Source organism: Anguilla rostrata, chromosome 11 (assembly GCF_018555375.3).
Source record: "Anguilla rostrata isolate EN2019 chromosome 11, ASM1855537v3, whole genome shotgun sequence".
In the NCBI taxonomy this organism is placed as follows: domain Eukaryota; kingdom Metazoa; phylum Chordata; class Actinopteri; order Anguilliformes; family Anguillidae; genus Anguilla; species Anguilla rostrata.
The window spans coordinates 33,948,066-33,963,611 of record NC_057943.1 but is presented as its reverse complement, the minus strand read 5'-3'; the positions used below and the strand labels follow the sequence as shown (position 1 = coordinate 33,963,611).

The window sequence follows — 15,546 nt, the reverse complement described above, 5'->3', positions numbered from 1 at the left end:
AAGGCGTTCGCTGTTAAGCGCGAGAATACTCAAGCTGCGATCCAGAACGTTCGATTCGGCTAGTTCAGTCTATCTCCCAAATGTGTGGTAAAGAAATCTGCTGTAAATGAATTACCTACTGGTCATGTCCTGTACTGTCCTACGCCTTTTACGTATAGTGTTACGTAAGTGTAATTCACTGATCAAATATCAACGATTAATTTTAAAATATCAATTGATCAAGTCCAATACAAACGTTTTTTTTTGTTTTTGATAATACATGTAAAACATGATCCTTTGTTGTTCACGAGTTTCCCTTTCACTGCGAATGATAACGCACATAATCGACAATCCTCGCGGGCACGTCGCATTTAGCTAATTACCAATTATACAATTTGTCGAATTTTGCATCATAAAACGTTTATTCAATCGAAGTATGGTAATGACCTTGGAGTATTAACTTGAATAATCACGTTACAGTAGAATGCTGATTTGAAGCAGTAACCAGAAGGCACGAGGTCTGAAGTGTGCAAAACAATGTATGTGATTAAGCGACATAATACACTAATTCATTTGTAATTTTTTGAAAATCCATGTTACTCACCATGTTTTCAGAAGGATGGTGCACTAAGGAAAATTCACCCAACGGAAGTAACGGACGTTTTCGTTTTTTATACAGCAATTTACGTTAACGTGACTGGACGGTCGAGAATTGTTAACCGCCTGCGAGCGCAGCGTCGCGCTAATGTTATAGTGTGGCAGTGAGGGCAGGGCTACCATATATTTCAGGCGAACATCTGGCTCTTGGTTATCAACAGAAAAAAAATTACTTTTGGACAGAGGAAACACATAGAGGAAGAAAGCGTATTGGGAATTTCCAGGATGGAGATTATTTTCTGTTGTGTTTGTGAGTCAGGTCAACTGTGGTGTAAACTACCGCGGGCATTTCACTGGACTTTTCACATGAACATTTAACAGAAGTATTGCAGAGCATAAGCCCCTACATGTCAGAAATAGCTATACATACCATGAAGAGTGAAAGTCCCAGGTTCACATTGCACTTATTGTGCTACATTGCAAACAAGGTTACCTTTTTCAGTTGATCACATTAAACACTGAGGTGAATCAGTAGGCTGCTAATTAGGCTGCTGAATACGTAGGTTCAGAGCTTTCATAATTTTTTCCTTGCACATACTAACACAATGCAAGTTCTCCTCATTATCATTTGCATTGTCTTTGAATTCTTCATTATCTACCAAGGGGTTAGTAGCCATGTTTCCACACTCATAAATTAGGAGTGTATTGATTCACCTCGGTCTTTCATTTGACCAGTTGAAACATTTTTTTAAATTTCTATGTAATCATTTTCAATATAGCGCTATTAATATTGGACTTATATTCTCCAGGACACACATTCCTATTTTACATAATGTGGCTTAAGAGGGAAATAATCTCTCTAAACTTGAAAAGCATAATTAAGAAATATGTTGTTAAAATTCTGGGATTGCAGTTGCGGTCGGAATGAAAACCACAGCAATACCCCAGGACCGAGTTTGACAACCAGCGTTACAGAGATAACAAGCACTTGTAAGAAATAAATAAATACTGCTTAGAAGGCGCATCAAGCAGTAGCCAGATGCTATAGAATTATCATTGAGCTGCTTTGTGGGAATGGTACATGGTGTAGACTGTAGAGTGGCCAACTTTTGAGCGATGTGTAAATCCATGTGTGTGGGTGTAGGTCGGATCCCTGCTATGGCACCTTCTCAACCATCATCCGTTCTCTGTCTCTTACCCATTCTCCTGCCTTCCCGTTTGCATAATATGAAAGGTGGGTGCCTGCTTTCATTCTAAATAGAAAAAAATATTTAATTATTTTGTGAAGTTTTTAAATGAACTTTATAATAAGCATCACCTTTCCCTAATTTTACCTTTGTGTTGAAGTGCAACAAAATTCAGTGCATCCACTGACTGTGTACGTTCTCTTTACACTTGAAGAAACCCTTAAAATATGTTGCATTATGCTTAAAATATTTGCGGATATCTTTATCCTGAATGTCATAGTTCAAGCCAGATATTTTGTCTGATTCAAGAGCTGTTAACAAAAATCAACAAAAAGTAAATTCCTGCATTACATCTTTGACATAATTAGTAAGAAAAACAGAATATTGTACTGCATTGTGTGTATTAATAGGCAGAACACAAACAGGAAACAGAGACCCAAGTAAGAGTGAGCACAGGAAATAGCATTTTATTGAGGCCCACAGGAGGGTAGGGTTACACAGTTGTCTTTATTTGGAGAGCAACTTCACTCTTTTACAATGTTGTTTTACTTTTCCCCCATTTCTTGCACATAGCCTGTTAGCACAGTGTACTTTCAGACAACACAGACACGTGTAGCAGGAGACAACAGGCATTTTTCTATTTGTTCCTTATTGAGAAGAATAGTTTCACAGTTTCTTTCCAATTATGAATTCAGATTTTAATATTCTTCACCCTCATCTTCTCCTTCACCTTCCATGGAGTCGACGCCCACCTCCTCATAATCCTTCTCCAAGGCGGCCATGTCTTCTCTGGCCTCTGAGAACTCTCCCTCCTCCATACCCTCCCCCACGTACCAGTGCACAAAGGCGCGCTTGGCGTACATCAGATCAAACTTGTGGTCCAGGCGGGCCCAGGCCTCGGCGATGGCGGTGGTGTTGCTCAGCATGCACACCGCTCTCTGAACCTTAGCCAGGTCCCCACCAGGAACCACGGTGGGGGGCTGGTAGTTGATGCCAACCTTGAAACCAGTGGGGCACCAGTCCACAAACTGGATGGTACGCTTGGTCTTGATGGTGGCGATGGCAGCATTTACATCTTTGGGCACCACGTCACCACGGTACAGCAGGCAGCAGGCCATGTACTTGCCGTGACGAGGGTCGCATTTGACCATCTGATTGGATGGCTCAAAACAGGCATTGGTGATCTCAGACACAGAAAGCTGCTCATGGTAAGCCTTCTCAGCAGAGATAACTGGAGCATAAGTAGCCAGAGGGAAGTGAATTCGGGGATAGGGCACCAAGTTGGTCTGGAACTCTGTCAGATCAACATTGAGGGCACCATCGAATCGGAGGGAGGCTGTGATGGAGGATACAATCTGGCCAATGAGCCGGTTGAGGTTAGTGTAGGTGGGGCGCTCGATATCGAGGTTTCTACGGCAGATGTCATAGATAGCCTCATTGTCAACCATGAAGGCACAGTCAGAGTGCTCTAGGGTGGTATGAGTGGTCAAGATGGAGTTGTAGGGCTCCACCACAGCTGTGGACACCTGAGGAGCTGGGTAGATGGAGAACTCCAGCTTGGATTTCTTGCCGTAGTCAACAGACAGGCGTTCCATCAGCAGGGAGGTGAAACCAGAGCCGGTACCACCTCCAAAGCTGTGGAAGACCAGGAAGCCCTGGAGGCCTGTGCACTGGTCAGCCTGGGGAGAGAGTGCAGTCACGTTATTGCTGGAGGAGAAGACCTGGTGTGACTCAACACACAACATCTACATATATAAAGGCCTTCAGTTTTACAGGGCTCAAACAGATACCCACCAGTTTGCGGATCCTGTCCAGCACCAGGTCGATGATCTCTTTGCCGATGGTGTAGTGGCCGCGAGCGTAGTTGTTGGCAGCATCTTCTTTTCCAGTGATGAGCTGCTCAGGATGGAACAGCTGGCGGTAAGTCCCAGTACGCACCTCATCTGGGGTGGTGGACAGAAACACAGGAGTTAGCAAGAGGGCTCAGGACCGCATGTGACAACCTCATTTCTGCAGGCCAGGGATAAAATGACTTACCTATTACAGTGGGCTCCAGATCCACAAACACAGCCCTGGGGACGTGCTTGCCTGCCCCCGTCTCACTGAAGAAGGTGTTGAAGGAGTCGTCCCCTCCTCCAATGGTCTTGTCACTGGGCATCTGTCCATCCGGCTGGATGCCATGCTCCAGGCAATAGAGCTCCCAACATGCATTGCCAATCTGGACACCAGCCTGGCCCACGTGGATGGAGATACACTCACGCTGTGTAGAGAAAAATAACATTTGGTTTTTCCAACAGAACACCGATAATCAGAAATCACAGCATAATTCTGTCATTGCCAAAATTTGCAAATGAAAATCACTTTACACCATCTCCTTTGTATAAAGCAGATGCATGCACTACAATTATATATGCCAAACAACAGATGATTAACATTAAAATTTGCAGTTGGGTTTAACTGCAGTCCAAGCAACATACTTCCTCTAAGATGTTACAGAATTTTGTAGGATAAATGTCTCTTGTGTAATACAATCTGACTGGACGTTGTTCCACTTGATATTCAGAGATTGTGGAAGTTGTCTGGCAGACAGAAATGTGCCAATGCAGACGTGCACGCACATGCACGTGGCTACGAGAAGCCAGACTTGGACAAACACACAAGCTGCAGCAGCACTAAGAGGCCTTGTTATATTTACACTCCCAGTTGTTTAGGCGCAGTAATCCGTGCCAAGCCCTGGACACAAAGGAACCCCGCCCTTTCATGCGCAGCACACTTGCGTAGTTCTCACACAGTCATCAGTGCTTTATACAGTTCAATTACCGGTGGAATTCCCTGACTGACTCTCCAATCAAGCCACACTGGTGAAAGATAGGGTAGGATTTTTTTTCCTTTTCATCATTTTTTAAAATAAAATTAATTTAAAAATATGTAATTAAAATTTAGTATATGTATATAAAGTTAGTTTCATCATAAATATAAACAATGCAAAATTAATTTCTGGCAAAGAGAGAATGTGTAGGATTAGCTGGGATAGTCAAGGCAGAGAAGATTACTGCAGGGCATCGTGCCCCACCTTAGGAGTCATGTTGATGTCTGACTCACAATGGGAAGAGCAAAGACCCCGATCCCTGGGACGTTAGCATTAGCATTTTCACCGGACAAAACATCACTCTTTTGCAGGGCCAGTGCCCCATCTTGAAGCACAAAAGACCCAAGTTCAGATGTGTGATAGACACAATGCAGCCTCAGACCAGTGGTTATAAGCGGACAGTTATTTGAATAAATAATAAAATCATAATGATTATTATTATTGAGACACTTTCAATAATAATAATAATAATAATACCTCACTGAAACCATTGGATGTAAATCAAAATTAGTGATGGCTGGCAGCCATGATAAATGTTACAACTGCCACTTCCTTTCCCTCATCCACACCCACAATGCAACATTTCTTTTTTGGCCTGTTTTTTTCTAGTTGCAGATATATATATAGTTGTTGTTATATAGTTTGTGTTTGTCATGTAATCAATATTATTTTAATTTGGGGATGTTAATAAAAGAAGGATTGACGCAGAATCCACTTGTGCCTCTAGGTAGAGAATTTAAAATCTATTAAGGTAGTGTTATCTATATTCCATATTAACATATGGCGAGTATTTATGATGACCAGCACGTCTTGATCTCACTATGGTGAAGCCACGACAGATGCATAAAATGCCCGAAAAAAACATCTCTCTTTTCAAATCTTGCTTCAAGACAATAGTTCGTTGAAGCTGTCAGGGAAAATAATTGAATACAAGAGCATTTTAAAAATAGAATCGCTGTGAGCTCGATGTTGTAAATGGCCATGCGGTACCTCTCATCACCTCTGGAGACTCTTTTGTTCTTTCGGTCAAGTGCACTGTCGCTAAAGAATGTGACGCTACAGTACTTTTTTGTTTGTTTTGCAATTTTGTTCTCGTCCATTTATAATTGTTCATGGCACATTCCATATTTACTTTATTTCAAAACCAATCAAAGCAGAAGCTCAGAATAGCGGAATGGTAAAAGTAGAATGTCGCGACAAAGGAACGCAGGAAGCAGATGTTCGCTTATCAGGCCTATACAGTACACGCCCTTGTGCCGCTTATATTGCAATAACCAGCCATACCCTGGGATTTTCTGCGCATCTTTCACGACAGCTGTCAAATTATTTAGTTACACAACTACCCAAATGCAAGTAGAAAAGTATTCGTCGAAACGTAGCCTACCATGTTTCTTTTTTTCCTGAACAACGATGAAGGGATAGCCTGGAACTCACTTCCCTACGGCTCGACGATGATGGGGTCGATGTAAGAAAAAACTACGTCCACACGGCGCAAGACCATCAATATATACCACTCCCGCTGCACACTCCATTGTCAATGGTGCCGACCCTTATTCCGGAGTCACCCATTGGCCGAGATCGTCATGGAGCCACGTCCTGACAAGAGGAAGCGCGGGGGTGTGCGGATGCGAGGAGGGGGGCGATTTTGAAAGAAGCGTATTGAACTCTAGGTACCATTTGGCGAGAAAGGGATGTTTTTGATATTGTACAAACTTTTCTTGCTTATTGGAGTAGGCATATCGTTTAAATACCCCAAAAGGGTGGTTTGCGCATTCAGCAATTCCTGTTAAGTTGATAAAAATGATGCGCGTAAAATATGAAAAATGCGCTATTTTGGATGTTAACAATAAGAACTATTTATATTTCAAAGTATCGGCTTATCACGTTTCCCTTGCTAACACACTAGAAGTTGTTTAAAAAAGGCGAGCAGTTCTGGGAGCATACCGCAAGACACATCGTATCCCATGATTACATTCCCATTCATGGATGTATAAAGGTTTGAAATGTAAACACTTTTTCTTTCCATTTTCCCAAACATACGGCAGCAAATGACCAAAAAATTAAGGGAAATAAAAATGTAAAAACGTGCTTTTAAAACATCTCTACATTCTATCATGTATTGAATAAATGTTCAGACTATGAGTACAAATAGTCTCCACCCATTTCGTTCTTTGTTGGGAGGAGGAGAATGGGTGGACCACGGACAGGGTGAGGGCAGGGTGTTCATTGCACTTGAAAAGCGTTTTAGAACGTTGGGTTGTGGTAAGCCCAGAGAGAACACGAGCAAACTGTCCTAAAGAAGAAGTGCACTAGTAGCATATCTAGAAAGTGTCAAAATAACCTTTACGCACTTGCCACGTTATCTTTAGTCCCGTGTTTAGCTCTTTATTATTAATCATTTGTTTGATTACAATTTTAATATTAATTTTCATTCATAAATCTGAGTGGAGCAAATCATTTTTAAACAAAATTTTCCAAGTTTTGCAGTCAGCCATATTATCCTACCTTGTGCATCAAAAGGTTGATATCTGACCATAGTTACCTAAAGACGAGGCCATACTTGCTCAAGATAACTTTACGTAAAATTTTCCTTAACAATACCAAAAGAAGCAATGAATAAATCAGCAAATAATTTAAACAAATAAATAAGTAAAAAAAAAAGTAAAATGGCACATTTTATCCCTCCAAAAACATATTTTCTCCTGGAATTATAGCAAACTGTTGTCATGGAAAACAATAACTGAGAAACAAATTAAAATGTTTCCATGAACCACTTACACATAAAAATGGGATTGTATACAGTTGTTGTGCTTGTTTGCATAGTGCAATGCAAGGTTAAGTCCATTAAGTATCATCAACAATTTAAAGACAAGTACATGGATTTTAACTGGTACTTCTAAACTGTTGTACTTGTAAGTTCAATTGTTTAGATGGACTGAATTGAATTACCAACTATCCCAATAAAATCAAAATTTATTACATCCATGCTCATTAAAATATAAAATAAAAACATTTTCACTAGTAGTGCTGCTGTCTATTCTCTCATCTTTCCTTCACAATACAAATGCAGAACAGAAAAGATAACACCATTCCCAGAAACATGTTTATTAGAACATTGATACCTCGAACCATGAAAATGTCAAAATATTAAAGTTATTGTCCTCGTGCTCACTAGGAAAAGGGGAAAAAGAGTCAAATTTTGTTTACAAAGTACATGGATGAGACCAGGATGCATGTTAACACTTGGTGATACTGAACTTTGCCACCAAGATATCAAAACTGCTGGATATGTGTTAATATCTGGAGATCAACTGATCTGCTGTCTTTACACTTCAGGGACTATTTTTCTGACCAGCTCCAGCTGCCCCTACAATGCTTTGTCTGCCCAAATGCAAATGACCCCCTCCTTTCCATCTGTCTACCAAGACCCTCATCTTATCACAAAAAAGATGCACAGATGGACAGGGGTGATTTGCATTCAGATTTTAAGCCATGTCAGTGGGAGATGTGGTCATCCCCCCTCCCCCCATGGTTGTAACAGAATTATAAAGTTATGGTTTATGTTCAATCCAAACCCCTAGGTTTTGGATGGGACATAGCCCCAACACAACCTGCTATGTATCTGTCACAGCACACATTGTATGAGTGTGCCATTTACCAGTAACTGTATCATTAATTCATTAATTCAATGACTGCTTATGACAGGTGTTGCCATACCTATGATGGTGTTATGTAAGCTTTATCGCATATAGTTAAACTGTGATCACATCTTTATTGTATATCTATTCTCCTTATGTCAGGATAAAAAGCTAGTGATATACCATTCTTTCTATTCAACTGTACACATTTTCTCTGCATACAAACCAAGTAGATATGTACACCAGCTGATAGTGGTGAAATAAATAACATTATGGAGCTCTTTAGCATGACCATTTTCATCCTCTGTGTTATTTAGGATGATTAATAACAGGGGAAAAACACATTCATAAATCCACCACAAGGGATGATACTCATGCAATAATGTAAATCAAATAAAGAAAATATGACAGAATTATTCCCAGAACATTGCACTGGAGCTCTGCTGCAAGAGACAATGTATGCTTTTTCTCCAGTGAGAGTCTCTATTGAGAGGCTTATAAATAATGCACCATGAAGATATTGATTTGTTGTCCTCCCACCCCCAGAGATAAGAAGGCCTTTTTTTCGGATGGGGGCTGAGTGAGTACCAACACTTCCGCCCCGCTCATCTACTTCAAGCCCGCACCCATAAATCCGTTCAGAGAGTTTACACTCCAGATTTCCCTTAATTGGAGGGAAGCCATTGTTTCTGCTGGAGTTCCCATGCTCCCCGAATCAGCCTATCAGCACTCTGCTATGAACTGAAAAGCATCCGGCCAATGAAGAAACGGTTAACCAAAGACAGCCAATCCTGTCATAGACAGCAAAACCAAAAGCCCAATGTACTGTTGAGCTTGCCCTGGCCACGTTAAGTGGGGGAGGCTGGACAGTGTAAGAGATGCCATTATTCCGGAACCATGTTCTGCCAGTCCAGCCAGAGTTCCTTTTTTCTTTGCAGTTCCATTTTCCTAAGCACCACCCCTTTCCAGCACAGCAGGCCTACGCCCCCTCTATGTCCCAGATTTTCTGTTGCAATGATGTCATCCCACTGCAGTGGACCATGTGACCCATGTGTCGCTGTCAAGCTCTGTCAGCGCAGACCACAGAAGCCCCCTTTCTCTCCTCACCCCCCCCCCCTCTCCCCACCCCCATTCCTCCTCGGTTAAATTGAACGTCTGTGACTGCACACCCTTTATCATTTCCCAGCGCGCAGATCACAGTGGGGGGATTCAGAAGAGGACAGCTGCTTCGAATTCCCTGGAAAAGCCTTCGCCGTGGCTGTAATCACATCCTGCTGAGGTGGTTCAGTGTGCTTCCTGGCCCAACACAGGAGTGCTGGAGCCTGCCAGCCACCACAGGCCGCAGCCCAGTCCTTCACTCAGCTCGGTTCGGCCCGTAGACCCAGTTATAACCACTGAGGAAAAGCACCGCTTGGCACATTTTCCCTGACTCAGAAAATGCATTGCTGGATCACTGCAAACATATATGACCAAAAAAAGAGTTTCAGTGATCAAAATGTGTTCGCCAGATCCCATTACAAAAAAAAAAAAGATTAAAGGTGAGTTTCCGTGGTGATAGTGACAAAACAGTAAGCAGCACAGCTAGTGGCTTAATACTTTCATCACTATGGTGCTAAAGCTAGCCAAGAAAATGTGTACTATTACCAGACTGCAGGATTGATCACATTGTAACAGTTATTCAATCATCCAGTCCAGTTAGGAGGACCTCAAAGATATTTAAAGTCCACGTGTTTTTATTGTTGAAGCATATTGCAGTATATTATTAGTATATTGTTAGAAATATTAGTATTTCTCAGAGTGGATGAGGGAAGTCCTTCTCTCCTGGTATGCTTTGGAAGTGCATGTGCTCCCAGTCCAGCTGCAGTAAGTGCCATTCACTCCCTCTCCTCGGTACTAGTGCACCGAGCCAGCTCTCATTTATCAGATGTACCATGAGCAGATTGCTATTTGTATTTTTCTATTTAACCTTTATTTAATCAGAAAATCCTTCTGAGACATAGAATCTGTTTTACACAGGAGACCTGGCCAGGAGGTCAGCACAATAAATAAATACAAAAATGATACAATGACAAGCACTAATGACACACAATAAAAAACAAATAAGCAAGATAAATAATACCTCTCATGGTTACTCCAGGACCAAGGAGTCAGGAAGCCAAAAACCTTTCAACTCAAGCCAGTTGTTGCTCTTGTCGGATGGAATTCAAGCAAGGATGGAAAATAAAATTGTGCCTTCAGTCTGCACTTTTCAGCACAGGTAAGGAAATCAAAACTCCCTGTACACCTAGCATTAACAATCTCGTAGCCAAATTGTATCGATATAGGATTATATTTACACCTGCGGTTAATATGCGTCTCCATTGTCGGCATAGAGGTCTGATCACGATCCGGTCTCCCTTCCAGCTCAAACAACCGCACACATGATGTCCTCTTCCCCCAGTGCACGAGTCCCTTGAAACGTATTGCAACTGGCTTGTTGTAGGCTAATGTTACTGTGTTGTTTTGGCAATAAGAAAGGATCCCTTGACAGATAATTGTGGGCATCCGTGAAGCTATGCGAACACGTATATCCAATTACGTGGTGGCTGCATGCTTGATTGAAAACGAATTTGCATTTCCGCTTGTGTTCAGTGTGATCACAATGTGTCCCCGACCACCTCTGGGGGTGGTTTGGGTGGTCGGATCACAATCCGTCCTCAATGCGTCTCGGGCACATATATGCCTGTGTGTTCATGAGGTTAAGTGCTATTCCGATTGCAGTCCGATCACCTGAGACGCATATTGATTCCAGGTGTAAAGGGGGTCCAAGGTGGAGATACGTATTAATTGTTCATCCATTAGTTTCCTTCCCTTTGAACAATAGGTTATCCTGAAGTCCTTACTCACTGTGATTGCATTTATCAAATGAGTTAGCTGTGTTACTCCAGGCATCCTGGTCAGTTTTGCTAAACAGTTTCTCTAGGTTCAGCCCCCTAATTATCCCCCCATATCTGACTGGTTACCCTATCTCTTGCATCGCCCACTTTGATTCCCCAGGTCACCACTGCGAAAGAGAGCCAAGTTCTCAGCTCACCTACCAAGTTCAGCAATGATTTCCTAAATGTAAGTACAAATATAATATTACAAATGCATATAAACACAAACTAACAAAGCTCAAATTGGGGAATTTGGCACAGGGACCCCCCTTGGCCACCTCAGCATTGTAAAATAAACATGCACTGTGTTTATTGAATCTGTCATGGACTCCAGACTATATTTTGCAAAGCTTTGTCACAGATATGCTGCAACAATGCTCAGTATGCCAGCTGGGCGGGTTAGCGCGGCGCAACCAAGATGGGACAGGGGGGGGGAGAAGGGTGGACCCCAGCCTGGGAGAGGCGCGGGCCAGGCATTCCGGCGGGACGCCCCGAGCAGCTGTGGCATGGGGTGGAATTTCGGCAGCTGGTGGGATGAGGCAGTAGGGTTTTTTGGACAGATCTGGATAGCTTTATGGGGAGCACAGGACAAAATATTTTGAGGGAGATTGGTTTGAGGGACAACAACTTAGTGCCTTTCATCTTATGATCTCAAATGGCTTTACAATAAAGAGGGGGTGGGGGACCCTTCAAAGACCACCAATGAGTAGCACCCAGGCAAACAAGCCAGAGGAGAAAAGACCATTAAGGACATACAGGACAGTAGCAGGGAAAAAGCCTGCAGCTGGGGCTGTAGGTTTCATTCCCTGGTGGCACACTGCCATCATATCTGAATGTGTAAATATTCAGCTGTATAAACAGATTGTATGTAAAGACTGTAGACCTTATAACCTCTCAACAGGTGGCCCCAAGGTTTGGTCCATGGTTCTCTCTTAGACCTTCTCTATACATCTGTTTCTATAATGTATTTTGCTTCTGTCATCTCCTCACTTGTCTTAACATCTATACACAATATATCTACAAACAATTCCCCCTGCCCGGTACATTGGTCTCAGTGCACATCTCAGCTTCCCTGCAGGGCATCTGGATGACAGACCATCACCTAAAGCTCAAGTTGGATAAAATTGGGATGCTCTACTTCCCTCCTGCTTGACCTTTCCCTCACCCAGGAGGCACTCGAGTGTCACTGTCTTCATCTGCTCGGAATCTCAGCGTGGCACTGGACAAAAAATGTCCCTCTGGAAACGTCATAGTGGCATTTTGCACATGCAGATTTTTACTGCACAACATCTGGTGAATCAGTTTGTTCTTCACCACCTACTCAACCCAGCTCTTAGTCCAGGGGCTGATCATTTCCTATCTGGACTCCTACAACTCCTTGTGGTTTCCTTGCCTCTGTCAACAGACTCATCCAGAATGCTGCTGCTCATCTTATCTACAGCCTCCCCAGACTCAGCCATTTCAGTCCCCTTCTTTTATCTCTCCACGGGCTACTTATATCGGCTTGCATCAAATTCAAACCCTTGGCTGTGTCTAGTGGCGTAGCCTGTAGGGCACCATCCGAATGCTCGTTGTGATGTTTGCACCATGCTCAGTGGTTTGAATCTGGCTCCCCGACCTTCATCGCTTGTCTCTCTCGCTCCCCATTCTTCCTGTCCACCTGCATTGCACTACCCAATAAAGCTGAAAAAAGCCCTGAAGGATATATTTTGGACAGCTGAAGGGACAGCTCCATTATATCTTAAAAAGATCATCAGATCCTATACAACTGCCAGACCTCTCAGTTCTGCTACCTCTGGGGGCCTGGCCGCTCCATCTGCATCGCTACAATTCCTAGTCATGTGTCCCGTGTGTTTCGGCCCCCCAGTGGTGCAATGCGCTTTCCACTGTTGTCAGGACAGCGCAGAAACCCTTCCCACCCTCTAATGCATTTCGATGACTCTCCTGTTCAGCCTGTGCACCATGGCTTTCAATTCATTGGCTCTGTCCTCTATCTATCCTCTTTCTTTCCTTTCGCATTTACTTTTGGGATTGTAAGGTTATAGGAATCGCTGTGTAAAGACAGGTTAGCTGCTTAGTGCCATTTATTTACATTTACAATACTAATTGTTGATTTGTTTGTCTAAATTTACAATCTCTGACAGGCTGTGATGTCATCCTTGGAGAGCGTGATTATTTCCTTTTGCTGGGGGCCTTGGTCTTTCACTTTGGGGGCTTTATTTTAGGTTTTTCTAATAATGACAGTTAAGTTTACTGAACAAAACAACTTGAATGTTAGTTGGCATAACTTGAAAATCTAAGTTGAACACTAAACTGAAAAAAATAGTTAAGTTGTCTTGAAATTTTGAGCATTCTGACCTATTCTGAGTATTTTTTTACGGTGCAGGCCTGAACCTGTTACAACAAATAAAGCATAATCACAGAGACAGCACATGTTGTGCGTGATCTGGTACCTTCTTTAGTCCTTTGATTTCACAGTTGATGTCTTGTTCCATGAGAACTTGATGACAGCTCTCACTGGACAGGAACCTAGGTTATACATGCAGTCGACTCCTGATGAACGCACACGCTCAGTCATCGCCATAATGACCTCATGCTCATAACTGGAAAACAGAGTAAGTAACATCACTGGTGATTATAATGGGACCACATGAAACTGCACAGTAAAAAAGAACAGGGTGTGTACAGTAGATATTAATTCAGTCAAGAGCTGCATTTCTTAATGCTGGTAAGTGCTGTGGAGGAAAGAAGAGCAAAATGCATTAGCAGTATCGATTTACAGCACGGAGAGTCCGGGAGCAGAAACGAGAGAACTGGAGAGAGGGGGTTCACTTCACACTGACTGGGCCTGAAAGTTGCAGCGTGAGCCGGTTGGTGGTAAACAGGAAGCTCTTGTGGGAGAACGATCGAACGTGATTCTGATTTATATTGCACGAAAGCGGACCTTCGTTACATGTAATTCCTTTCCCGCATGTGGGCTGAGATGGGCACTGATCCCTGAAACCCATACGGGAAATACGGGGAGGAGAGAGAGAGTTATCGTTTTAATGAAAATATCTCCTGCTCGTGCATCACAGTCTAAAGGCGTCGTCCTCCTCCCGTGGCTGTTGGCGGCCGCAGCGGTTCCCTGCCGTTTGGCAGCGGTTCCGGGCGCCCAAACGTGCGGGCAGGCAGATTACAAGACCCCGGCGGACGGTTGCCGTGGAGCTCACACTGTTGTTAGCAACAACCAGAGGGAAACATAGAGGGAGGAAGTGCCTTTTCCATTAATCTCAAAAAAGCTGGGAGTGACTGCGCAGGAAACATCCGCTGTGTGTGTTTTTGCCGTTGTGCTAAAACAGAGAGAGTAGGGAAATGCCAGAGGTGTGGGGATTATTTTAAAAAGAGAATCTGTCCTGGAATTACACATTCACATGAGCCTGTAGGGCTATCCTGGGAGTAAGTGAATAAATGTGTCTGCAGGAACCTGTTCATATTCATGGACTTTTTCCCTGGGTCGGTTCAAAATCTTGACTTTGCAGCTGATCTTCTCCCTGCTTTAATCTGATACTGCGTGCCACACAAAGCCAGCCACAGGCCATTGCTCTGAACGAAACGGGCGTGTCCGTGGTTTGCCCTGATAAGAGATAAAGAGCTGCGATTTGACGCGCCTCCTTTGAGACCCGATGGGACAATGTCAGCCTGAGAGCGCTGAGCCGCCCTGACGGTCCCACACCTCTCTGGGACTGAGCCAGGACTCCGTACAGCGCCACAAAGGTCTCCTTTGAGCCCTCCCCCGCTGTAATGTGGCCGCGCAGCCTAAAACAACGAGGTCATCCATTTATCCGAGTCGTGTATGTGTGTGTGTGTGTGTATGTGTGCGTTGATGTTTGTCAAGCTAACACATTCCACTTGAGAGCATTCAACGGAGTGCGTGGGAATTTTTCTAATGAATCACCTCTTGCTTGGCACTGGGGCTGATTTTACATGTGCACACAGCATGTCCTAATATATTGGGCCTCATTCAGGAAGTATGTGTACAATCACATTTGATTGTATACTGTATGTGAGGAACAGGAACATTTTGGCATTCATCTTTTTTTTTTCTTATCTGTATTTGTTAATAGCTGTTTCCTTTTGCTAATCACATGCATATGATTGCACATAAAAAAACAGCCAGCATTCATCATATCATACACCTGGGATATGCACAAATTCAAAGGTCTGCACATGTGTCATGAATCCCATATTGATTTTTCGTAGTAACATTTTTTGGAACAAAAGCAAGAATAGTTTTTTAATAATAAGAAACGTTTTGTGAATGAGGCCAATTGTGACTCAGGGCTGCCCCATTTGGTCAGGCTTGACTACATTGGATTTAA

The 15,546-nt window shown here is 43.0% G+C and overlaps 1 protein-coding gene across 4 annotated transcripts in view; it reads right to left on the bottom strand.

The window, feature by feature from the left end:
* The window catches only part of LOC135234665 (tubulin alpha chain-like), a 33,420-nt gene that overhangs the window by 4,545 nt on the left and 13,329 nt on the right, over nucleotides 1-15,546 (bottom strand). The window contains exons 1-4 of one of the 4 annotated variants that reach the window (XM_064299488.1): nucleotides 6,017-6,210; nucleotides 3,801-4,023; nucleotides 3,558-3,706; nucleotides 2,205-3,442 (exon numbers count right to left, since the gene is read on the bottom strand). In XM_064299488.1, coding sequence (XP_064155558.1) covers nucleotides 2,462-3,442; nucleotides 3,558-3,706; nucleotides 3,801-4,023; nucleotides 6,017-6,019 — 1,356 coding nt within the window. In that variant the 5' untranslated portion in view covers nucleotides 6,020-6,210 and the 3' untranslated portion in view covers nucleotides 2,205-2,461. Of the gene's footprint in view, nucleotides 1-583; nucleotides 748-2,204; nucleotides 3,443-3,557; nucleotides 3,707-3,800; nucleotides 4,024-6,016; nucleotides 6,227-15,546 lie in introns of those variants that run through there. The other 3 variants (XM_064299491.1, XM_064299490.1, XM_064299489.1) reach the window with 3 other exon arrangements.